At 40.4% G+C, this 27,553-nt stretch overlaps 1 protein-coding gene across 1 annotated transcript in view; it reads right to left on the bottom strand.

Moving 5' to 3' along the window:
* The window catches only part of FRMD4B (FERM domain containing 4B), a 119,873-nt gene that overhangs the window by 90,015 nt on the left and 2,305 nt on the right, over window positions 1-27,553 (bottom strand). The window contains exons 2-4 of the mRNA XM_081805825.1: window positions 27,297-27,391; window positions 20,588-20,680; window positions 9,242-9,326 (exon numbers count right to left, since the gene is read on the bottom strand). Coding sequence (XP_081661951.1) covers window positions 9,242-9,326; window positions 20,588-20,680; window positions 27,297-27,391 — 273 coding nt within the window. The remainder of the gene's footprint in view (window positions 1-9,241; window positions 9,327-20,587; window positions 20,681-27,296; window positions 27,392-27,553) is intronic.

Below are 27,553 nucleotides of genomic sequence, written 5' to 3'. Positions count from 1 at the left end.
GTGGGAGGGATGGGGTGACTGGGTGATAGACACTGGGGAGGGTATGTGCTCTGATAAGCGCTGTGAATTGTGCAAGACTGTTGAATCTAAGATCTGTACCTCTGAAACAAATAATGCAATATATGTTAAGAAAAAAAAAAAGAAGAAGAAGATAGCTGGAGGGGAAGAATGAAGCGGGGGAAATCGGAGGGGTGGACGAACCATGAGAGACGATGGACTCTGAAAAACAAACTGAGGGTTCTGGGTGGGGGGGAGGATGGGTTGGCCTGGTGGTGGGTATTGAGGAGGGCACGTTCTGCATGGAGCACTGGGTGTTATGCACAAACAATGAATCATGGAACACTTCATCTAGAACTAATGATGTAATGTATGGGGATTAACATAAGAATAAAAAAAAAAATTCTGCTTGTTTAACACCCAGAAAACCTAGTGATTCTTCAACTAAAGGGCTCAGGAATATGACCAAAGAACCTTGTTGAAAAGGCTGCTTTCCATCTCTCTCCTCAATTCCGACTCTGTGGTCTGGAGAGGGGCAAGAAGGCAAGAGCTTGCTCATTAAAAATGAGCATTTGTTGTAAATCTGATAAAAGTAGTCAAAAGTCAAAAGTCATGAGAAATGCTGCCCCAATCTCACCAGATAATTTTGAAATGGGAAAAAATGGCTCAGCAAGGCAAGGAGAAAAATCAAGAAATCCTCAGAGCATTTCCAGTTATAAAAAGCCTCAAATGGTGCTGGCAAGAAGCAGGCACAAAAAGGAAAGTATTGCTAAATAAATACTCTCTTATGTACTCAGTTCTAGCCATGGTTGACTTTGGCCTATATACCAATGGCTTTGTAACTGAAGTCGACCAGAACTAGTTTTCTGTAAGATTACTATTGACATTTAATTGATATCTACAATAACTAGAGAAAAATACAATAGGTTTTTGACTTCTTAAAAAGAAAGTATTAGACTATACATTGAATTTTCTCCCTGATAGGATCATTCTTACTCATTTTTTTGCTGAAAATTGTAATTAGAGTTACCATAGCCTTGCTAAATGATATTCAGTAATACCTAGAAAATGAATTTTTAAGCATTGTAGATGTTTAGTTTCTCAGTAACTTTATATACATTTCATAGTTAATGCTAGTCATGTGATATAATAGACAAGCTGTTTTGTTTATTTCTGGGCTTCTTGGGAAACAAGCATTCATCATCAACAGCATCCATTCATTTATTGCATTAGTCTACAACAATTCACTGAATGCCCAATTCATACCACACTGTGTACGTGGGGATTTGCTTTGGAGTAAACAAAAGTGAAAAATCTCTTTCCCTTTTTTAGACTCTTCCGGGATACCCAAACTCAAAAATGAGGTCCAATATTTCTTTCAACACAAAGCTACCAATGGCTTCTTCGCTATATAGTATGGGCAATGATATTTACAAAACCATTGGGAACCGCCCAGTGTTTCAAATGACATACTCACAGGGGTGAATTTTTAAAATATGAATCCACATTTACGTAGCTATGCAGAGCTTTAGACACTATATGAAACTATCACAAGTCATATTTCTTACTAACCAAGCATGCAAAGAGATATTGTGGCTTTGTCAGTATTTGCAGAGAAGAGCTCTCTTTCCCTGCCTATATGTTTCTGTCTTCAATGGAAGGAAGGAGTTGGGAGACGGCGACAGCTATCTGGCAGAGAGAAAGAAGTGTGGGTAGTGGATAATTAGAGGTGCTGAACACGTCACTGATGGGAAGCATGTTCTCGGCACAGTTTGGAAGGAAGCCCCATTCACTCTCATATCCAGCACTGAGCCCTAAATTAATAGCAGCTATCACATCAGTGACTGATTTTCACCAATCAGTAAACCACCTACGTGTATTCTATAGCCGAGACTATGTTCTCATAAAGCTTATTTATTCCTGTGTCCATGATTCAGATGATATTCCCTATGTGTGATGTTCTTAAATTATCATATATCTTAGAAGTTACTTGAAAGATGCTTTACCACACACCTACCTGATCCCGTTATCTTATCATTTACAGGATCCTGTAACATCTCTTGGGACTGTTTGTTACTAGCCATCTGCATATTACTTAGATAGAAAATATTCAACTCTAAATTCTTACAACTGAATTTAAAAATTTATTGCAATAATATTCATAGGTCATAGTGCCTAACAATACTATATTTTGTAAAAGTTCTAAATTCTTTGACAAGTCACAAAACACTCCCATTTAGAAAGGATGTCTCAAGAACTGACATTCATAAGAAGGAGTGGAAGTTAAAAGAACTCTATTTTTCAGTACTTCCTCAAGACCAACAGAATTTAGCATACAAAGCTACAAGAGAAATATCATGAGTTAAAATTTGCATTGTATCTTTATTTACATAGCAAGAGAGCAAAGAAGCAATCAAGGAAACTGTTTCAATGGACCATGGCCAGCTAGGTAGTGAAAAATATAACAAGCAGTAATTGTACTTTCCCTACAGGAGATGATGACCAACCGTGGTTTATGAAATGTTTTCTCCTCACTAAGTAAAGGCTGCATTTGCTATATAGGTATCTACTTATCAGTCAACACTTGGAGTTCTTAAGGAAGCTCAAGTCTCAACAAAGAGAGGCTATAATAAAGTCTTTGGTGCTGAAGACCTTTTACTTTATCCAAAGAATTAACCAAAAACTCTGATTTGAATACTTCTGCTTCTAGCCATGATGGATTAACAGGGACCGGATTTACCTTCTCACCAAATATAAACCAACAGACAAAACTGTAACCAAAAAACTTAAAAAACCAGCCAATAAATATGAAACAAAATTATTAAAACACTGAATAAAAGACAACAAAGGACAGTGAACCTTGAATGAGGTGAACCCCATGACTGCCCCCACTACCTGCCATGAGAATGTTTCTAGGCTGTGAAGGTGTTACACAGATGGAGCATAGTGGACTCTCTGAGTTGAGGAGACAGAGTTGAGAGACTGGGGAGACCAAAATGGATAGAATTTGCAGAACAGAGTGCCAGAGAAAGGAGAGCTTCACAGAGAGAATCCTGAAGATATGCAGAGTACTGATTATTGCATGCATGGAAAGAGACTGCCCAAGGCTGGGGAAAGAAGTATCCAAGAAGATGAAGGGGAAGAGTACCTGGTCCTCACACAGAGCTGGTTCCCACAGAAAAAAATCATAATTCATGGGTCACTGAGTAGACTACTTAGGAAGGTCTTGCCTCAGTGATCGGGAATAATTACTTCTAGAGTGAGCACTGCTCTAGGCCAGCCTAACAAATCATAAAACTAAGACTTGAAAAAAGTCAAAATGCATCTAAGTAATTAACTTTTATTCCAATACAACTGTCAAGAATATTTCAGGAATATAAAAATATGCAGCACCCAAAAAGTTAAACAATGTCCAGCATCCATTCAAATATTATCAGGCATACAAAGTAGGCAGGAAAACATGACCCATAATCAGTCAAAACCTACCAGAACTGACACAGATATTAGAATAAGCAGAGAAAGGCTTTGAAACAATTATTATAACTGTATCTCATATATTCAAAAAAATTAAGTAGCCACACGGAAGATATAAAAATTATCCAAATAAACTTCTTTTTTTAATTTTTATTTATTTATTCTTAAAGATTTTATTTATTTATTTGACAGAGAGAGAGAGAGCATAGCAGAGGGAGAGGGAGAAGCAGGCTCCCTGCTTAGCGGGGAGCCTGATGTGGGGCTGGATCCCAGGACCCTGGGATCATGACTTGAGCCCAAGGCAGATGCTTAACTGACTGAGCCACCCAGGTGCCCCACCAAATCAGACTTCTAAAGATAAAAAGTCAATATACTGGATGAGACCAATGGCAGACTAGATTGCAAAAGAAAAGATACAAATTGAAGACAGAGCAATAGAAACTATCCAAAATGAAGCATACACACAAAAATAACTAAATGAAAAGAAGAGAGCATGACTGGGCTGTGGTATAACTTCAGATTGCCCAGTATATGTGTAATTGGAGTTTGCAAAGGAGCCATGGTGGGAATAGGAGAAAATATTTGAAGATAAAATGGCTGAGATATTTCGAAAACTGATGAAAATTATAAACTCACAAGTCCAAGATGCTCAATAAATACCAAAAAAGAAGAAACATGAAGAAAACTATACCATAGCACCTCATAATCAAAAGCACCGATAAAAAGAAAATCTTAAAAGCAGGCGGAAATATCAAGTGCTTACACAAAAACAACAATGTTGTGTGCATCTATAACATATCAAAAAGTAAAATACATGGCACTGATAGCATAAAGGCTGATGGGGGGAGAGAGAAATATACTATTGTAAGGTTCTCACACTACATGCGAATGGTATTATGTCACTTGAAGGTAGACGGAATAAGTTAAAGATGTATACCATAGGGCACCTGGGTGGCTTTTTTTCTTTTTTTTTTAGTTTTTATTTATTCATTTTTGAGAGAGAGAGAAAGCGAGAGTGCACACACCAGCAGGGGGAGCAGCAGAGGGAGAAGCAGGGTCCCCACTGAGCAAGGAGCCCAATGTGGGACTTGATCCCAGGACTCTGGGATCACGACCTGAGCCAAAGGCAGATGCTTAACTGACTGAACCACCCATGCGCCCCTAAGCTTCAGACTCTTGATTTCAGCTCAGGTCATGATCTCAGGGTTGTGGGGTTGAGCCCCCTGTCAGGCTCTGCCCTCAGTGGGAGTCGGCTTGAGGTTCTCTCTTTCCCTCTGTTCTGCCCCTCCCCCTGCACCCCTCCTCTAAAATAATAAATAAATAAATCTTAAAAAAAAAAGATGTATACCATAAACCCTAAAACAACCATGGAAATAACAAGAAAAAGAGTTATAGCTAATAATCCAACAAAAGAGGTAAAATGGAATCATATAATGCAAAATAAATCCAAAAGAAGGCAGAGAAAGGAAAAAATAACAGATGGGACAAACAGAAAACAAATAGGAAGATGATAGACTTAAACTTAACTATATAAAATATCACACCACATGTAAATAGTATATATATAACCAGTTAAAATACAGAGATTGCCAGAATGCATTAAAAAATCAAGATACAATTATATGTTGTCTACAAAAAATGCACTTCAAATATACAGATACAAATAGTTTAAAAGGATGAGAAAAGATTTACCATGATAACACTAGTAGAAGAAACTTGAAGTGATTATATTAATATCAAACAAAGCAGACTTCAGGAAAAAGAATATTACCAAGATAAAGAGGATCATTTTATAATGATGATCAAGAGGACATAGCAATTCTAAGTCTTTATGCCCTAATAAGAGAGCTTTGAAATGCATGAAACAAAACTGATATTTTAACTAGGTCAACTTGCAAAAAGAAATAGAAACGTCCATAGTAATAGCTAGAGATTTCAGTACCCCTCTGTCAATACCTGATACAAGAAGTAAACAGACAATCAGCAAGATACAGTTCACTTGAACAATACTACAAACCAAGTCTAGCTAATTAAAACTATGGCATATTCTGGGTCATGAAACAAGTCTCAATAAATTAAAAAGGATTTAATTCATATAAAGTGTGTTCTCTGACTATAGTGGGATTAAATTAGAAATAAATTTTAAAAATGGCTAAGATAGGGGTGCCTGGGTAGCTCAGTCAGTTAAGTGTCTGACTTTGGCTCAGGTCATGATCTCAGGGTCCTAGGATCGAGCCCCGGGTCCAGTGAGGGTCCCTGCTCAGCAGGGAGTCTGCTTTTCTCTCTCCCATTCATGCTCTCTCTCTCTTTAAGAAATAAACAAAATCTTAAAGAAATGGCTAAGATATTTCCAAAATTGATGAAAACTATAAACCCACAAGTCCAAAATGCTCAATAAACACCAATCATAAGAACCATAAAGAAAGCTATACCAACGCACCTCGTAATCAAAAGCAGTGATAAAATTCATGGAACATTCCACACAGGGACAGCAGAATACACATTCTTCCCAAGTGTACATGGATCACTTGCCAAGATGGAACATATTCTGGGCCATAAAACAAGTCTCAATAAATTTAAAAGAATTTAATTCCTACAAAGTGTGTTCTCTGACCACAGTGGGATTATATTAGAAATAAATAACAGAAAGAGCTCTAAAAAATCCCCCAAATATTTGGAAACCAAACTGTACTCTTCTAAATAACAAGAGGCCATTGAAGATATATGAAAGAGGAATTTGGAAATCTTTTGAAGTAAATAAAAATGAAAACACAACATATGAGAATCTGTGGGATACTACAAAATCAGTACTTAGGGGGAAATTTTATATACTAAATGCCTGTATTAGAAAATAACATCTTTAACAGTGATCTCAGTTTCTATCTTAAGGAGCTAGAATAAGAAGAACAAATGAATCCCAAAGAAAAAGGAAGAAAGTAAATAATAAAGTTAAAAGGTAAAGATAATAAAGATCATAGCAGAAGTCAATGAAATAGAAACCAGAAAAACAACAGAGAAAATCACTGAAACCAAACGCTAGTTCTTTGAGAAGCTCAAGAGCAATCAACTTTCAGCCACACTAATTAGAAAAAAAAGAGAAAGGCACCAATTATTAATATCAGGATCAAAAGAGGTAACAGCCCTCTAGACCACATGTTAAGAGGGCGATAAGGAAATATTTTGAACAACTATGTCTACAAATTTGACAACTAATAAAAAAGCAGGCATACTAGAAAGGAAGAAGTAAAACTATCTTTATTAGCAGATGCCACAAACATCTATAAAGAAAATCCGGTAGAATCTACAAAAAAGCTACCAAAAATGATAAATGAGTTTAGGAAGGTTGCAGGATTCAAGAGCAATATACAAAAATCAATTGTATTTCTATATACTATTAATGAACTCTCAGAAATTGAAATAAAAAGATACCATTCACAAAGATACCATTCACAATTGTATCAAATAATAGGGAAGATTTAGGGACAAATCTGACAAAAGACCTGTATGCTGAAAACTATAAATACTGCTGAGAGAAATTAAAGATGACTAAAATAAATGGAGATTATACCTTGTGTCCTGGGTCTGAGACTCCATACTGCTAAGTTGTCAATTCTTTCTACATTGGTCTATAGATTCAGTGCAATCCTAATGAAAATCTCATCAGGTGTTTTTCTGTTTTGTTTTGTTCTTTTTTTTTTTAAATTAACAAGTTGATTCTAAAATTTATATGGAAATGCAAGAAAACAGAATAAAACAATGTTGAAAAAGAACAATGCTAGAGCTTGTTCTGATTTCAAGACATATTCTAAAGCGATAGTAATCAAAACAGTGTGTTATTGGCAAAAAGGTTGATAAATAGATCAATGAAACAAAATACAGAGTCCAGAAATAAACTCATGCATATATGAACAACTGATTTTTGAAAACCACTTTGGAAAACAGTTTGGCAGTACCTTAAAAAATTAAGCATATCTACCATATGATCCAGCCAATCTGGTCCCAGGTATTTACTCAAGAAAAAAGAAAGTATGTTTATATACCATGACTTGTACATGAATGTTCATTGCATTTTTATTTGTAATAGTCCCCAAACTGGTACAACCAAATGTCCATCAACAGGTGAATGGATCATTTCGCAACATATCCGTGTATCAAATCATCCTATCGTACTCCTTAAATTTACAGAGTGTTATATGTCAATTATATCCCAGTAAAGCTCGAAAAAAATGGAGAAAAACCCACAGGGGAATTGAAAAACAATTTAAGGTACATCCATGCAATGGGATAGTTCAGCAATAAAAAGGAATGGGCTACTGATACATGCAACAACACAGATAGAATCTCAAAATAATTATGCTCATTGAAAGAAGACAAAAAGATGGGGCACCTGGGTGGCTCAGTCGGTTAAGCATCCGCCTTTGGCTCAGGTCACAATCCTGGGGTCCTGGGATTGAGCTCCCCGCTCAGTAGGGAGTCTGCTTTTCCTTCTCCCTCTGCCCCTCCCCCTCCCCCGCTCATGCTCTCTCTCTCTCTCTAATAAATAAATAAAATCTTAAAAAAAGGAAAGTAAACAAAAACATCATCTACTATATGATTCTACCTATATACAACTCTAGAAAATGTAAACTGCTCCACTGTGGGAAAAGGAGATGTGCAGTTGCTGGGTATATTCACTATCTTGATTTTGGTGATCATTTCATGGCTACTATATATGTTAAAACTTACAAAACTGTATACTTTAAACACGTGCGGTCAATTATTTCTCAATACAGCTGTTTAAAAAAATCCAACAAAAACTCTGCCCGGTCTGAGTCTTTAATCAATTAATTCTGTGTGTGTGTGTGCAGTGAGCCACCCTTAATATTTTGGGGGCCTAAGGGAAATGTACCAGTGTAAGTTCCCTAACCCATATATAGTCTGCCCCCCTTATCTTTCTAGGCCAGGCAATCCTGGGCACCCCTCAGGTTTGGGGTGATGTATCTGGACAGAAGGGGCTCCCACTGGCCCTGGAAGTGGGCATGGGCTCTGAGATCCTGAATACTGAGACTATAACCTAGAATGGAGAAGTTCGTTCCAGATGAACATATCTAGGTTCGCAGACTCCCTGCCTTGGCCAAGGTGTGGTTTGAGGAGGCCAGAGTAGAGGACCTTGAACACAATGATAGTCTGCAAGGAGGTAAGATCAAAATTGAGAATGCTTTATAGCAATTTGACATCCGGGCATGGGATCATTTCTCTAGCAATTCATGTTTACTGTATTTTACAAAAGCAGTGTGTCCTCCAAAGATTGGATACAAATAAAAAACAATAAAGCGGAAAAACCTGTCCCTCACCACAGATAATGGAGACACTGCTTTAAAACATGTGGCTCTGAGCAGAAGCCCCTAAATAAGATTGGTTTTGAATTATGAGAGATGTAGGGCATACTCTATGAAACAAGATTTCCAGTATGACTTTTTTTGAGGTTTCAATCACAATCTGACTAATCCACCTTTGTGTCTTTCTGGAATATTCTGTGTGGAGTACGAGCTGCCTTTAAGGCCATGGTAATTGTCTGTGAGCGTGAGTTCCCTGCAGATGGCTGTCTTTCTCACTCAGAATTTGAGAAGAGCTGGCTTTCATTTAAATTTATTTGTATTTTTTTATGGCAGTGGGAAAGATTATGGCCATTTTTCTTTGTTTGAACATGAAAGTCTAGGCAATACCATTGTCCCCCGTACTCCAGTCCGTCTGGAGTCATTCACCGAATATAACAAATGGGGCATCTTACCTTGTGCACACAGGACTTTGCGTTCAGGAAAAACAGCTCCACTGTGGTTTTATCCTTTAAAAACGATATGCTCTCAATGTAAAACCTGAAAAACAGTACAGAAGTTGGTTCTTCAGATTTCTTTCCCTCTCTCAGCATGATGTCCTGTCCTCATTTAGCTTCCCCCAAAACAGAAAGGATTACGAGGAACTAGGAAACAGTTGTGCTTTTTTTTCCTTTTAAAAGAAATCTGTAATACATATGTATGTCTACATATATGTACATATACATGCATATGAATGTAGGCATATATGCAGATAAAATCTCTTAACATAAAGTTTTTGTGTCTTGGACGATGAATTCAAGAGGAATCCAAAATGGTATCTACCTGCAAACTGCAAATGGTACCTAACTGCAAACCCAGCTTTATCTGTGTTGATCATTCTTGAACACAAGCATTCTGGGGGCTCCTAATACCTCAGACAGCTTCAAAACAAAGCCCAGGCAAAAGCAGAAGTAGAAAGTAGAAGTTGACTGAGTTAAGAACTATATAATGCAACATTCATGTCTGCTCTGGTTTTTAGACTTGAGGTGGGTGTGAGGGTGTGAGGGCCCCAGACCCACCTTGCCTGCATTCACCAGGCAAATTTCAATGACACCCTGCTCCTTCCCGGTCATCCTTCCAGGCCAGGGTTTTCTCTTGGCTGGAAGCCAGGCCCTCAGTAGCACTTAACCTTGGACTTTTTGTCATGCAAATCAGAGTATGCCAGGCCTCTCCCCACCCCCTTCCCTGGGCTTTAGTCCACGCTCTAAGGAGAGCTCCGACAGCCCCTTGTAAGGAGGGGAGGGGAGTCCTTCACAATTCTGTCTTTTTTCAAAATCTCCTAATGATGAGGCTGGCCAGTGAACGCTAAGCTCTGGGTGGGTGAGCAGGCCAGCCAGAGGCACAGAAGTTTTTCTCAAGTTTGGAGCCTCGCTTGATGAATAATGCATGAAGAGACCTAATGCCCCAAGACAGCTCACAGCTCGGCTCCTGGAAGAGAAACTTGCTCTCTGATTGGTGAGAGTTAAGATCAACCAGGGCTAAAGTGGCTGGGGAGACTGACCTTAGCTCTGCACCATCATGACAGGCGGTGGGCATCTGTTCTCCACTCCCTTCCCTCCAATATGGACAGAATGTTGGATAAATAAATGAAACTGAAAAGGACCATGGATGATTTTATCACGGAGATGGCAAAAGCATTTGAAAAATTTCACCTCTAATGCTGAATCATCAAGGGGAGTTCCAGAAAGAGAATAAATCCTTTATATTTTTCCTTACAAGGGTTTATCTCATAAGTGAGATTAATGAGGACTGAAGATGGCTGGTTTGTGAGAAAGGAAAGTGAAGGACTCAGACAGGGAGGAGAATGTGGGGCTGGGGGAAAACAGGCTTCGGAATCAGAAAGATCAAGATAGGGACGCCCTCCTCCATCCTTTATTAGCTGTGTGGCCTTGGGCAAGTTCATGGGCTTCTTTGTGTCTCTTCTAAAATGGGTGTCATGATTGCACTCAGCTCACGGTTTGGGCGGGGGCGGCTCTTGAAAGGATTAAAGGAAGTAATATATAGGAAACAATAAATATTAACAATTGTTAATAAAAACCCATTCTCTGGAATGTCATGCTTTGTGGCCTAGGGGAAGTGACTCCAGCTTTGAGTCTAAGATCCCAGCCTTCCAGTGGTGGCGGCAGCAAGCCTCAGGGGCCCCCTGGCTTTGTGTCGCTCAGCGCACTGCCTTGCTTCTGTGCCCTCAGCTCCTGCAGCTGACTTGCCCTTCTTCCTCCGACTGGTGGCTTCGGCTTAGTGCCTCCCTCTCTCTCACTCCCTCTGAGGGTCCCTGGCTTGGTTGGGCCACCGCTTATCCCACATAAGGAGCCTCTCTGGGGTGGAGCGCGCTTCTCCACCCCAGTTAACTCAATGGCTGCATCCTGAAGGACCTTGCAGTTGCCTGCTCTTTGCTGCTACAGGTACTTTATCCCTGTCAACTGAGGTAACGGGGGCAGGTTTCCCGAAAGGGGCAGCCGCAGTGTGCCAGCTACGATCTCCTGAGCTCCCGCTTACAGCTAGCCAGACGCGAAGCGCCTTCCATGCATTGTCTCATTTCACTCGCAACAATCGTTTCACTTAATCTTCAGTACAACCAGACGCCACAGGTAGCGACTTATGAACCCATTTTACAGACGAGGAAACGGAGAGATGGAGGTGTCCCTAAGTCATCTTCTCTAAGCCGTACAGGCAGGAAGTGGGGGAGCCATGATTCGAACTAAGGCCGGTCAGACTTCAAAGTTCCCATTCCACACCCATGTGATAGAATGCTTTCCTACAATAACAATCACAATGAAACGTAACACGCACACAATGCCATGGGGCCCGAAGGAGGGATGCAGTGAACTCAGCCTAGGAATCAAGAGAGAGAAGGTGGCCAAGCTGAGATCCATAGCACTAAGTGACACAGGACACGAAATGTCCCCTTGGACAACTGGGCTGAGTCTTAAAGAATGCATGAGTTCGCCAGGTAGCCAAGGGAGGAAGGCCATTCCAGGGAGAGGACATAATAGCCAGACCAGTCCTCTTGCTAATCTTCAAGAATTTAAGAACCTACATGCAGGGGGCTGGGTGGCTCAGCCCCAAATCAGCCTGTGGCTTGCCCAGCTCTGAACAGATAGCTTTGTACCAGAAACTGGGTTCCTCTTGTTTCTGAAGCCCAAGCCCCTGACTATACCTTCGTTCTAGTAAACAGGTCCCTATCTTGTTTCCCACCACTTTCTGGCGACCTGCCCTGTTGCCTTCTACCTTTCTTCTTTGGCATCTGATTACCTGCTCTCTCAATTCAGAATCCTCTCTCTCCCTCAAGGGGGCCATTGTAATGACTTCATATTTATGTAGTGTATGAAAAGTGCGTATCGTCCTTTGGGAGAATAACTCCCCAGGCACACCTATCAACATGTATCATGAAGTGAAAACAGAATCTAGGGCTTCTTAATGAAATAAAACGAACTCTCCCAGACTCATAAAATAAAGACCTTTTGTTTCAGCCCCCTTTTTGGTAAAAGGATACTGTTTCCTTTCTGCACACTTATTGTGAGTGATTTCACCAAGATTTTGTGAAGTTTAAGCCCCTGGTTCAATTTCCAGCCCTGAAATGAGCTCAGGCTTTTGGACTAGGCATATGTTTTAGAGACAAACCTCATTACAGCTGAGTAAGTACAATTTCTTGAGAAGAGAGTTTGCTTGGAGACGTTTTCCTCTAATTTGTGTGCTCCCCCCACTGGCTGTCTTTGTCCCTTCCTGACGGGACGGGTGGTCACCTAACCGTTTAGCAAGGATACCAGAACATCGAACTTCAGTGATGTGAAAAAGATGGCCTGGGGAGGAGGTGGGCCTGTCGGCCCAGTGACAACACAGGTATGCCAAAAGGCAGAACACAGGACTTGTTTGACATGGGCTGTTCTTCAACAGTCACTTACGTGTAGGTGGCCAATATTTTCTTCTTGGGGCATTTATTCATTGTGACCAAAAGTCAACACCATGGAGTTGGGGAGACAGCCTCATCCTGGGGCCTCGAGCTGGCCATCCGGCTGCTCAGTGCTCCCCTGCTTCACCTGCCCCACATCCCAGAGCCATGAGATGTTTTAAATGTGCTCAATATAGCTGGGGGCATGCCGCTCAGCAGCCAATGGGTGGTGGGCATTATTACTAGATTCTTCTTCTTCTTCTATAGATGGCACTATAATAAAAGGCAGTGACTGAGCCGGGAAGCTTTTTTAAGACTTTAGCAAGTGTCCTTCCTAAGCTCTTTCTCTCAAGGACACAAAGTGCTCCCCAAGTGTCCATTTTGACCCAGAACAGGAAAATGCCGTGAAACAAGTCTTTCTGACCAGTTACGACTTGTTCTCTGCCAACTGAGCATATTTAGTTTTCCAGGGCCTTCCTTATGTCTCCGTGATATCTTCAAAGTCGGGGAATTGGGCAAGAATTGCTCAATGACTTCGCATTCTGAACAATGCTGAGCTTGTGAGTGGAGTCCAGCGAGGGCCTCCTTCTGGGTTTCGGTCAGTCATTGCGGGTAATTTCTGGCACTCACCGCAGCCGCGGGCCCAAGAAGATTCCTATCAGATCCCAGGCCACATTCTGAGCAGGGAGATCTCTGCTCATTGCTTGTAATGACCCGGCTACCTCATCGTCTCACTTTATGATGCATGCAGAAGCCAGCAGTGTAATTGAAGTATACTGTACTTTCTCCAAGCTATTATGCAGGGCTCGTGGGAGTCCCAGATGCTCCTTTCATCTCTGGGAGGGGTGCAGTCTGACAGAATTCCCCAAGGAAAGCACAGTTTGCTTCCACTATGTGCTCCCTGCCAAAAGACGCTCCCTCACTTCCGAATTTCCAGGCATCTCTAGGAGAACCAGCGAGGGCCCTCCAGATAAGTCTGTAGGAACCTGCCCTGTTGCTCACTCCCATGGTGTGGCTCTTTCTGAGATCCCCGGGGAAGGGCTGGAGGCCCAGGAGGGTAAGGGCCTTGCTGTGACCTGTCCGAAAGGGGTCCAAGGAAGTCTTCTGCCCCAGGCAACCCATAAGTGTCCAAGTGTTGCTTCTTCCCTTCCAAACTGCAAAACAGCCTGCTCCCGTCCTCCACGAGCAAAATAGGGATGCAGGCTTTGAGAAAAAGGCAGGAAGGGAGGCAGGAGAAGGGAGATGGGGGGCAGGGGGATGGCCGGCACTGTGAATGACAAAGACAAACGATGAGATCTTCCACCCAGGGCAAATGTGAATGGGTCTGACTTAAGCCAGACAGTCCCAAACCTTCCACATTTGAAGACCGTATATCATGTTATGGAATTTTTTTTTTTTTTAACCGTTCCATATGTGATTAAGGCAGTCTCTGTCATTTATATCATAATAATCGTTAACATGTACTGAGGGTCTACATGATATGTTCTTACAGGTTTAATCCTCCAACAAGGTCCATTTTGCACATGAGGAAAATAAGCCACAGAGCAAATAAATGGAAGAACTGGGATTCGAATCCAGGAGCGATGCTAAAGCACCCATTCTCAGTGGGCAGAGTGGGGCACACTGGGCAGTATGGAAGACATTTTTGGATCACCCTGACTTGGAGGGTGTATTGGCATCTGGGTGGTCGATGCCCAGGATGCTGAGACCATCCCACATCCCAGCGTAGCTTCCCACGACGAAGAATTACCTGCCCCAAATGTCAGAAGGGCCCCTATTAAACTCTGTGCTAAAGGCCAAGCTTTAACTTCTGCACGCTACAGCTTTTTGCACTCATTACATTACTCATTCTTTCCTTCTGCCCTTTCGATATCACCCTGAGGACAGATTATGGAGGAGAGTGAGCTGATTCCCACAGTGTCTGATATTTGATCAGAAAGCACATTGAGAAATATAATCCTGTAAGAAACTGGAATCAGGATTGAGCACGAGTTTTGAAAGGTTCTGTGTCTTTCTGGATCTCTTGTAAGAATTAGGATGTCGGATCCTCACAGATGGAGGCCTCTGACCAAGTGCCTGGAAGGTCAAGAATGGGTTAATGCTCTTAGGAGCTCACAGTCAATATTAAGGCAACCAACAGTCACCTTCTTTATGTTCTGGGATATTGCCCGCTCAGATGGGAGTGTAGTGGCTGGCCCAGAGCTCCAGCTGACCTCACATATCTGCCTCAAAGAGCCTCTGCTGGGCCCATAGTAGGAGGAATCAGTTATTCCTCTGGGCTTTTGATCACATTCTTCCTCGAAGAGATAAACTTTCCTGTCCTCTTCTTATTGTAAGTTACCTACCTTTTGATAGCTTTAAAATAACTCATGGCTAGCCACTCACAAACATTCCAATTTCTCTTCCTCTTATCAATCCTAATGCTTGCATTAAAAAAAAAATGCTTAAAGTAATGTGTTCATTGTAGGAAAAAAATTATAGAGAGATAAGCAAAAAGACAAAAAAAAAAATCATTCCCATAATCATTCTACCCAGAGATTTACTACTGTTTGCATTTTTAAAAAAAATGCTTAAGTAATGTATTCATCATATGAAAAAATATATATAGATTAACAAAAAGAAAAAAAATCTTTCTCATAATCATTCCACCCAGAGCCTAACTGCTGTTTGCATTAAAAAAAATGCTTAAGTAATATGTTCATTATCAAGGAAAAAAAAATATATATATAGATTAACAAAAAGACAAAAAAAAAATCATTCCCAGAATCATTCTATCCAGAGATTAACTACTGTTAATGTTTTAAACTTTCTCCCTATTCACGTTTAAGTGTAATCATGTCACACATGCTTTGTGGTCTGCTTGAATATATTGGGGGCATCTTTCCATATGAACAAATCTCTTTTTTCACCAGAGTCTTTGTGTGTTTGTTTTTACCTGTTGTGTTGTATTTCATATATTTGGCGTTCTTAAAAAAAGAAAAAAAAGTCAGGCGGAATGATGGGGACCCACAGGTTACAGTTATGACGCTTCCTTGAGTTTAACCCTTTTTAAAGGCTGAGTGTTCCAGAACCAGGACAGGGGGTGCCGAGAGCACTCTCAAGTTTTTCAAAGGCTCCAGGTTTGCAACAACTTTGGCAGAAAGGTAGCAGTTTCCCTTATATCCCTCACATTTCTCCTAGAACTCTCCAAGTAATGCAGGGAGTTCTCAGCCCTGAGTGTCACAGATGCTGATGCTTTAGGGGTACCTCTGAGTGATGCCTTACAGCCCTAGGGCACAGCAGAGGGGGCTTGAGGAGGAGGAAAAGGGGCAGGAGAGGGAAGACCAGAAGGGGAGAAGGAGGGGGGAGCAACAAGTAGTCAGAAGAAGGGAGTAAAAGACGCTGAGATGCTGCTCGGTGTGGAGCTGGGTGGTACCAGCCTGAGCCACCTCCGCCTGCCCTCCCGTGATGGAATGGGAGCTTTTCCAGCGAGGTCACGCCAAGGCCCCGCTCTCTGATTTAAATGCTTGCGTGCTCACTCACTATCAAGCTTTTCCAATGCTCACATCTGGGCTGCATTACCAAAGAGGCCCATGTGTTTGCAGAAGATAATTTACAGCAGCAAATAACAACCCCCCAGCCCGGAGAAGTCCCCCAGCAACCTGGGGGAGTTTGGACTCACATGGAAATGGAGAATTGGTTCAATGAATTATGGTGCATAAATAAATTATGGGGCGTCTATATACCCAAGTGTCACATGTGTATTTAGCACGTTATCACTAAGCTTTTGTAACTGAAGACAAAGGTTTAATCCTGAAGTTCATAAAGGGAACGCTAAGCGCCCTTCACCTTCAGGGTTTTCTTCCATGCAGAAGCAGCCTATGTTTCTGAGCTGCTCCCTGTGCCCTGAGGGGAATTAACCAAGAGAAAGTCACCCCTTCTCCCAGAGCTGCAGGACCCCAGTGTTTAGCTCAGGACCCACTGAGACAATGCACGTCAAATATTTAGCCCAGTGCCTACCACAGGGTTAATGCTACATATCCATAGAGAGAGAGAACTTCTTGAGAGCAAAACTGAATGGTTTTTTCTTTGTCATAAACGCTACAATTTTTTTAAAAAATTGTATTTCTTTATATTTTTTATAGCATTTTGCAAACTCACTTTCTATCCCGATGTCTCTTTATTTGTCACAACCAACTTGAACAAGAGCGTATTTACCGTCTCTAGTGCACTGGATCATAATCTGGGCCAGGAATGTGGGGGATTTGGGGCTTGGAGGGGTATGATTGTCTAGTTTGAAAAACTCCTGGGATGATTCAGATACGCAGCCCCTCTCTCTGTGGGGAAACGTTGAAATGCAATGTACTTAAAAAAAAAAACAAACTAATCTCTTTTATTAAAGTGACCCATCGGTCACTGTACGAATGCCATCACTTACTGACCTAATCTTCATTGTCGGCATTTGGATATTTCTAACTGTTTGCAATGAAAATAACTGTGATGCACATCCTTGTAATGTGCTACCACTGCGGGGAATCCTTTGTCATTGTGCATTCACTACTTCGTGATTGCACCTGGGTGACTGCTTCCAGCTACAGAATGAAGAAGTTACAGGGATGAAAGGTATAGCATGGGCATACAGCCAATGGTATTGTAAGAGCATTATGCGGTGACAGAGGACAGCTACATTTGTGGTGAGCACAGGATAACGTATAGGCTCCTCAAATCACTATGTCATACACTTGCAACTAATGTAACAGTACGTGTCAATTATACTTCAGTTGAAAAGAAAAAAAAAAAGAGGTCTGGTGTATTTCCGGAGGCTCCTGTAGTGACCAATATCCAAATAGAATCAAAAGCTGTCTTTGGTTCTATTCTTCAATGACTAAAAGGGTTGGTGGTGGTGTCTGTGGGGTTGTAAGTCTCACCAACAGTTCTGTTCTCCCCAAAGAAGAGGCTAGAGGCCCTCTGAGAGGCACCAGACTTCACAGGGGTTCCTCTAACCCCCTTCGTAAGCCCTCCAAAGAACAACATTCCACTGAGTGACCTCCATCAGTTCACTTAATTCTCTGCATGCTTTTGCTTTATCATCTCTTTAATTAAGCTGGAGTAACAACAAGTACTTAATTGGAATAATAACAAAGATTATTATGATCTCACTCTACTGTTGGGAGGAAAAATTAAGTGAATAATTAAGAAGTTGATAAGGGTTTTAAACACGCAAGGAGTTAAGGGAAAGTCACGCCATGTGATTATGGGACACTTGAGATAATGCTCAAGTAAGTGCTGAAACTCACGGGAACAAGTAGCAGGCTGCTCCGGCATCTCAGGAACCTGCTTCCAGAAGATAGGGTCACCTTAGGAATGACTGAATAGAAGGGAAGATAGAGTTTTCTCCCCCTGGTATTTTTGAGACCAAAACTAGACCAGATATCAGCTGTCAGAGGAGTTCACAATCGGATGACTAAATAAATGGTACTTGTTTAAATTCTCCAAACACAGGATTTTGCTGACTAGTTATGCTGCGTAGATAACACACGTGTGTGCAAAGATGAAAATGCCAGGATCTTAACCACAGCCTGCATTAAAGCATACATATTTGGAAACAGCCTAAGTGCTTCATAGGAGACTGGACCCCTAAATTATGAAAGTGCAAACAAAGTGGATTTTCACAGACACAAGGAGAAATCTCCAGGTAGAAACAAAGTCAGTCACCAAGCAACACGTCATCCTTATTTTTCTCTGAGAAGGGAAGGGTGTCAGGGGTGGAGGGGAGGGAGGGAGGCTGGGGAGAGTAAGTTCATATAATTTGAAACGTTTACAGTCAAAATATAATCTTTTGTGAAAAAATTTATTGACGTATGTTGAGCCGTTTTTCACACACAAGATTAAAATTTCCGTATGCTCTGACCCCTGCTTAATGACTAATATGCACTTTTTCCTACTGCTTGTAGTTTTTGTTTGTCTTTTCCTCCCATTTCCATGAACACAAGCACTCATGTCATACTCTTTCCAGGAAACTCCTATGTTTTTCTTTAGGATTTCCGTGCAATTCTCCACACCAGCTATGCTCCTGGACAAATCACCATTTATGCTACCTCCTTCCTGGGTTTCAAAAATATGTCTGGTGGTATGAAAGAAATTCTAAGCCAGATACCAAAGCAAAAAGCAAAAAACAAATTGGGGATTGTCAGTACTTTATTTCCTGAGTTAGGAGCAGCTACCATCGACAATCACAATTCATATAAAAAAAGATGCTTAAAAAAAAGGTAGGACATCTTATTACCATACTTTTGGGTTTCATGGAGCAGACTGAAGTAAATGAAATGAAGTAAAAAAAAAATCGTGTAAATCAACATGATTTTGCCAGGTAATCATAATAAGAAGCTTCCACTACTATGTCATAAAACAAATCATTTTTCTTCCTTCCTTCCTTCCTTCCTCCTTTCTTTCTTTCTTTCTTTCTTTCTTTCTTTCTTTCTTTCTTTCTTTCTTTCTTTCTTTCTTCTTTCTTTCTTTCTTTCTTTTTCTTTCTTTCTTTCTTCTTTCTTTCTCTTTCCTTCCTTCCTTCTTTCTCCCTTTCTTCCCTTTCTTTCCTTCCTTTCTTTCTTTTTTTAAGTAAGCTATCAAAATTACAAAAGCATGTGCCTCTGAACTAAACTGTCCAACTGTCAAACACTTCACAACCCAGGGATCAAGAGTTGCATGCTCTACCAACTGAGCTAGCCAGGCACCTCAAACAAAGCATATTTCAATATCCAAAAAATAACACAAGCTCAGAATACAGAGACATTCTTTAGGTTGATCTAGCTTTATGAAAACTTATTTGGATTCATGGAAAATCTACGACCTTAGCTTATTTTATCAGATTTGGCTTCAGACAAGGAAAACAACTTATCATGAAATTTATCATCAAATTCAGGTAGAGGGGAAAGAGCTGTTAGTTCACAGAAAGGGGCTTTCAGCAAAATTGGGAATGTTTTACTTCTCAAGCTAGGTACAGGAACACAGGTGTTACTTTTCATAGCATTTTATTTATTTTAGAGTGTGAATATTTCATGTGGAAAACTATTCCTATCATGGCTTTAAGAAATTACTGAGTTGAATGCCTCCATTTCCGGAGAAAGTATGTATGGAGGCCCCTAGGAATGGGTAAGTGACCTGCCCAAGCAGAGCCAGGGAACAAGTCAAGGACTCCTTACATCCTTCTCAGCAATCTCTCTGACTGCAAGCTGAATTCAGATTTCTGCACTTTTTTTTAAAATGTTTATTTATTTATTCATGAGAGTCAGAGAGAGAGAGAGAGGCAGAGGGAGAAGGAGGCACCCCGCCTAGCTGGGAGCCTGATGCGGGACTCGATTCCAGGACCCTAGGATCATGACCTGAGCCGAAGGCAGACACTTAACCATCTGAGCCACCCAGGCGCCCAGATTTCTGCGCTGTTAAGATAATTCTTTCCATGAGCATTTGTTTGCATTTTATCTTCTATTCAAACGGAGGCGTGAAATTGTATAAAATTCAATTCTTGCCACAGTCTCTAGGAAATGTTCATAACGTGTAGTAAATGTTTGCCATATTTCAAATTATAAAAATCCTAAAGTATGCTGAGTTGAAAACAGCCTTAGGTATTAAAACAAAGTACCTATGTTTTCCAGCTTTAAATGGATCCAAAGGACTTTGAGGAATAAAGGAAGGTGATCCTATCCTTCATCTTCAAAGAAAACAGTTCTACACAGTATCTATGGCAACTTCGTCTCCAGACTAAGACAGTAGAGAATCTTTTTCACACAATAATGTTTTGATAGGTCTGTTCTTTTTTTATTCTCTATCTGATCACCAGAATTTTTTTTTTTAAAGGGAGGTGGGAATGCTGGATGTTTCTATGGATACGTACCTCACAGCAAAGTGCAGGATGGTGGCACCCGGTTTCTTGGGCAGATCATGGTCAAGAACTCGGTGATCTAACTGTAGCCAGTTCTGCTGACCTCTGTGAGGACAAAGCAAAGAAAAAGGATTAAACAGAAGGTCAGAGAAAGGTTCAATAACACACAATGTTGGGGAGACAGTTGCTGTCATACATGGACCGTAGGCGTATAACCTGTTACAACTGGTAATGAGGTTAATTTAGCAATTACTATTAAAGTTATAAAAGCATCTGCCTCTGAACCAGACTGTTGATTTCCAAGAATTTATCAAGGTAAACTTGCACATGTGAAAAATGGCCCATGCATAAAGTCCCTTACTGTAGCATTGGTTGTAATAGCAAAGAGGCTCAAAACAACCTACAGAGGTCCAGCAAGGTGTTGTTTAAAAATTAATTTAAACTGAGCAATAACATACAAGAGAGCCATACAAAAGATGGAGAGTATCTTTACAAACTTATTTTGAGCAATTTCTAAGACATGACGTTAAATGGAAAAACAAGGGGCATAACCGTGAGTACAGTATATAGCCATTTTAAAATTTAAAAATACACACACACACATAAATAAAATATCTCTGAGAGGATAAACAAGAAACTGATACCACCTGGTACCTTTGGAGGTAAAAAACTAGGTGAAACTTAATATGTTAATCTTTAAATTCTTTTTTTTTTTAATTGTTTTTTTTTTAAGATTTTATTTATTTGCGAGAGAGAATGAGAGACAGAGAGCATGAGAGGGAGGAGGGTCAGAGGGAGAAGCAGACTCCCTGCTGAGCAGGGAGCCCGATGTGGGACTCGATCCTGGGACTCCAGGATCATGACCTGAGCCGAAGGCAGTCGCTTAACCAACTGAGCCACCCAGGCGCCCCAATCTTTAAATTCTTATTAAGTGTGGTATCTGAAATATTTTAGATAGTCAAGAAGAGGAAAAATCCTGGTTTCATGAAATCAGACAGACACAAAGAACAGTAATACAGCTTTCTAAAAAGTACAGGGTTACATATTCTCTGAGTGCTGTTTCTAAATTATGGACTTCCTAATATTTGAGCATGTATTTGTTTATTTACTCAAGAGCCTCAGTAAAATTCATGAATATAAACAGTTTTCCTTAAATTTTGACCTCTGAGGGATCCAAAGGATGACACTGTGGCTTGGAATTGTTTCCAGGTCTTTTCCAAAGCTGTCCAACCAGTTGATGCGTTTTAGACTATATATTCCCAGAAGGCATAGACTCCATTTTGCTTGCTTATATAAAGCTTAAAAACATGCAAATAGTGGTGGGATGTCAAATTATAACAAAACCTATAATGGGCCAGAAGATATTTTCCAACCCTTTTTGGTCTTTGAATAAATAATTAAAAAACTCAGAAAGCTCTAAGCTGCATTCATTATAAGTAGATAGGAAAAGTGGACATAAACAATTACAAGAGTAATAGTAATAATAATCATTAATAGTAACAGCTACTCATAATGGTAACAGCTACTCTGTGCCCACCGAGCTGGAAGTTTTTATGTATTAAGGTGTATTTTACAACAAGCTTGCAAAAAAATTGGCAGAGCCAAGATGTGAGCCTAGGACTTGCACGACAGGACTTTGGTATATAGGAGACTAGAAAGTTGAATCAGCTTTTATAACTTTTGGCTGATCTCTGTCACTTAATAGTCTCAACACTGGAAGAAGTGTGTCTTTGTTTCTGCAGTTATAAGATGAGTCTTCCGGTAATTGTCCCTAGCTTTCCTAGGAGGAATATTATAAAGATAAATAAGCTGATATAAGTGATATAAGGGGACGTTCTTAGAAACCCTGCTTGTTTAAAAAAATATATATAAAGATAGGGGGCTAGAAGGTAAGGGACTCTTCCACTGTATTTCATCCAGTTTAGAATCACTGATTTAAAGACATATGCCAGGGCGCCTGGGTGGCTCAGTTGGTTAAGCGACTGCCTTCGGCTCAGGTCATGATCCTGGAGTCCCGGGATCGAGTCCCGCATCGGGCTCCCTGTTCAGCAGGGAGTCTGCTTCTCCCTCTGACCCTCCCCCCTCTCATGCTCTCTCTATCTCATTCTCTCTCTCAAATAAATAAATAAAATCTTAAAAAAAAAAATAAATAAATAAAATAAAGACATATGCCAATTTCAGACATGTTCAAATATGTGTCTTAAAGTACCTAAAATAGTGTATAGTATCAGGTCTTAACGGTTTCTTAGGGAAAATGAGACTAATTTGGAATTGTTCTTCTTGCTTTTATATAGGAAAGATATGGCATTATTACAAGAGCACAATGTATATTTACAGGAACTTGCATAGAATGATGTCCAAGAATGAATAAAACAAGTTGTATAATAACATATACTGCATAAATCAATTATATTAACCAAAGAAGCGCACTGAAAACACTGTTATATATGGATGAAATTCTTACAGTTTTGGAGAGGTATAGAGCAAATTGCAACATTTGGAGTGGGGAGGTAATCAAAAGGGATTGGCTTCAATTATGATATTAAATGTTTTTTTTATAAAAAGACATTCATGTATATGTACCACAAAAATTATTTTTTAAAAAGGATAAACTAGAAATTAGACTTTAAAAATCCACCCAGGGGTGCCTAAGCTGGCTCAGTTGGAAGAGCACGTGACTCTTGATCTTGTGGTCATGAGTTCGAACCCCACATTAGGTGTAGAGATCGCTAAAATAATAATAATAAACTTAAAAAAAACCATCCATAATCTCACCAACAAGATAAAATTAAAAGAACAAAAAATTGAAAATTACCCGTAATTCTATCACTGAGATATAAATAAGGTTAACATGTTGTTTTATAGTAAAATGAGATCAAAAGCACTTATTGCTTATAACCTGCTTTTCGCAGGTTTTTCCATCAGCAAATATACTAGATCTAATCAATATCTCAAAAAAAAGACAGCTGATGCTACACAGTCACCTCTATCAAGCTTGCAGCTCAACCCTAAAGCAAGCTTTTTTTTGGCTTAGAATCGTATCAGTCAAAAATCCCATCAGCTCACACCCAGCGAATGGGATGGTGATCAAAAGTCACCATTGTGTTGTGAAAACTGTTATTTCCTCATAAACAAAGCTTATTCAGCAAAGCCTTTCAAAGCAAGGGAATTTAAAAAAAAATTAAGTGGGTTTAAGGGGATGGGAACCCTTTTGGTGAACTTCAGGGCTGCTGCCTCCGGAGGGCGAGACTGCCCTCTGGAGGTAAAAAACTGCCTCTGCACACAGATCACCAGGAGGTACTTCCAAGTGTAATCTCAAGGAACTCTACCCCACCCTCCAACAGGAACATGGATTTATTTTTGTTGGTCACCATCACTACTTTTCTTATGTAATGGTGCAATTCATTTTTTCTGTTTCTCTTCTTGGCCTGTGTATGGGGGCGTTGACAGTAGCTAGTTTCCTTGACAAAATGTCCCCCTCAGCTTTGCCTTACTCTGTTGAGAGAAGTTCACCAAAGGCAGACGGCTGATGTGGCATCTAAGTTGGAAATTCAATTCAGACAGCATCCTGGGAGGGATCCGACTCAGTGGTTTTATGGGGGGCGGGAGAAAGGGAGTGCTGAAAGAAAATACTTTCCAAAAATATTTACCAGACAAAGAAAAAGAGCTAGGCTTGTGACCAAGACATTCCAAGGAGACACCCTTAGACAGAAGCAATTTTCCAGACCTGTTCCCCAGAAAGGTGGAAATGGCCAGATCCTCCCTCCCCCCTCCCAAAGCCCAGCTCCTACTTCTTCTGAAAATAAACACAGCTACAGCCAGAAGACACCTTTCAAACTGGTCATAATTCAAAAATAGACTCTGCTGTCACTTGCAGGGGAGTACACACAGAGGACAGTTTGGAGCCAGGCTTCTTGGAAAGACTATAACCATCAACCACTGTCGCCAAACAAGATAGCTGGAGGAGATGCATGAGTGAGACATTCTTCTCCCAGTAGAGGATTTAGAAAGAAATCCCAGAGCCGAAGAAGGGGGGAAGGTGGCTCAAGACATTAAAGGAAGTCATTCATATTATTCCTTTTCTTTCTGAAGAGAAGAACTTAAAGCTGAACGACTGATTTACGCACTGTTTGATTATGCTCACCTGAACTGGGAGTTTTCCCAGAAGCCATCCACGTGGCCAGGAACCCCTTTTCCAGCCCATCATGAACCTTGTAGCCTGGGGAACTTGCAACACCAGTCATAAATCATGTAATTCCCGTGCAAACATTCTACAGTGGCCTGGGCGGGGGGGTGCCTCTCCCATCTATGTGGCACACAGGACTCACCTATGATCTTGTCCCTCTTACATCTTGCCCCACCATCAGGCCAGGCTCCTCACCACTGGGCAAATGCACCATATTCATCTCCATGCTCACACACGGGGCCACAAAATAAGTCTTCCCTGGCATGTCATCTCCCATTCCTCTCCCTTCCACCTAAAGTCTACCTGCCCTGCCTTGTCCATTTGTAGTTACCCTCTTGAGTGAATTTCACTCTAGTCATCCTTCAGCCCCCTTCTGGACACTGAACTTACTACCGGACCAACAACAGCATGATCGCTTCCTTTCAGTGTGTGCCTGTGCTATGAGCTGGGCATACCTTACCTGACTTGGCTGTACAATCCTAGCAACCTATTACATGTGTCTTATGTAGTCCTTATTATATATAAGTACCATTATTATGCCCAATGTACCAAAGAGAACACTGGAGTGTCGGAGATGTTAAGTAACTGGTCTAAAATCTCATAGCTACCACAATTCTGTAATATCCACTCCCTGCCTCCCTCTGAACCCTTAACTTGCACCACTTTCCTTCCTACTCTCTACATTCCAGTCATAGTGGATCTTTTTTTTTCTTTCTAAAAAATACAAAATAAAAAAACCCAAAAGTCAAGCTCCGTCTCGCCTCAAGGCTTTCGCCCTGGCTTTTGTCTGGAATGTGTCCCTCTACTTTTGCGGAACTGGGTCTTGCTTTTTATTACATGTCTCCTCTTAGAAGCCTTCCTCGTTCATCCTATCTAACACTGCCCCCCGACTTTTCTTCATCATGGCCATGATGATGTTCTTCTAAGCACTTACCATTTCAAGTAATTTCTCATTTATCTATTTGTTTACTTGTTCTGCTAGACCATACCATTGCAATATAAGCTCCGTGAAGACAAGAACCTTGTCTCTGTCGTGCACAGCTAAATCTCTAGGACCTAGAACAATGCCTGGCATTTGGTGAGCACTCAAGACATATTTGAATGAATAAATTAATATTCATGCTTTTTGCCTCTATTCTATGTGACCTCTCTAAATTACAGTCTTTATAGCACTTACAGTTCAACCACATAGCTTTTAGGTTTTATGTCTTATATTGTTTGCAATTATTGCATGCACAATCACTTTCAACCTGTGTGTGTGTGTTTAATCACCAATTTACATGAACTAGCCTTGTCTTTCCAGCTAAGAGCATGTGGTCAATGGATGTCTGCATTTCCTATTTCATCCAGCAGAGGACTGATCATATAGGGTCTCAAATAGTTGGGTGAACTGATAATTTTGTGAATCAGAGTGAGGTGGATGATGTCTAGCATATTTTTTGTCTAGTGTACTTCCGATTCAGGAAGCATCTTGGGTCTGGGATCAAAGTTTTCAGGTTTTTCTGTCTGCTGACAAGTGGTTGCCTGGTTTTGCCCAGCCCATATCCTGAGCCCGGGGTGGGGTGGGGTGAGGGTTGGGGGGTCCTAGGCTTGTGGCCCACTCAGGCTAGAAATAATCAGAAGCAAGGTGTTAAAAAAAATTAACCCCTTCTTGAGATTATTTTCTCCTGGTTAAACTAAAGAATTGAAAAAACATTTACACTGGGAGAGTTATAGAAAGAATGCTGGGCAGTTGGCCAATATATTTTGTGTCTGGAATGCATTTTCTTGAATTTTAATATTTGAAGAACTCTTTGGATATTATCCCCACAAAGGGGAAAAATTCCTCTGATAATCTACCAGGTTGCAAATAACATAGGCAAATTGGACTGTCATAACACACACACACACACACAGGAAAGAACTGGTAAGACCAAACACATTTTTTTACATGGAGTTTTAACTTCTTATGATTTTATTGTTATACACATGTTTCATTTTAGAAAGCATTTAAATCATTGATAAATATATACCATGTCCAAGTTAGCATAAAAAAATGTAAGTAGAAGAAAAAAAAGATAGTAAAGAGGTAACATAAAATGACCTAGGGAGAAGTGGAAAAATTAATTCTGTATTAAAACTATAAACATATTTTCCAGGTGGGCCATACATTTGCCTTTAAACTGTCTTGCCGCCAACCACCCAAAACATTAATTCTTGTTTCAATATATGAGTGAATGACGACCGAGTATTTCTATCACTGATACATAACTACAGTATAAAAAATGTGCAGATAGACTCCCAAGAATAACAACCTCATTATATCAAATTTCTAAAACATTAGGACAGTATTTTGATATTTAAAAATGATCAGTATTCCCTTTCTTCTCCCTTCGTAATACTCCGAGGAGAGAAATCTTGTATTAGATAATCTTTAACTAAGCAGGACATATTCTAATTCTTGGAGCATTTATGTCTTTTTCTGCAGATTGTGAATGACAGTGAGCAGGGAGTCCCCACGAAAGGTAAACAAATGAAAATGATTAAAACACTCACATGTCGTCTGTAAATGTTATTCCAAAGTACTCCTTTTCTTTCAGGTTGAAATGTGAAGCCACGAGGTCCAGCAATTCTCTTGATAAAAGTTTGGGCTGTTAAAATAAAATGTGATATATATACAATGGAATATTATGCAGCCATCAAAAGGAATGAGACCTTGCCATTTGCAACGATGTGGATGGAACTGGAGGGTGTTATGCTGAGCAAAATAAGTCAATCAGAGAAAGACATGTATCATATGACCTCACTGATAT

The sequence above is a fragment of the Leptonychotes weddellii genome, chromosome 1 (assembly GCF_054177405.1).
Source record: "Leptonychotes weddellii isolate Sample4059 chromosome 1, ASM5417740v2, whole genome shotgun sequence".
In the NCBI taxonomy this organism is placed as follows: Eukaryota; Metazoa; Chordata; class Mammalia; order Carnivora; family Phocidae; genus Leptonychotes; species Leptonychotes weddellii.
The sequence above is the reverse complement of the archived record's forward strand: the minus strand, read 5'-3'. Positions and strand labels throughout refer to the sequence as shown.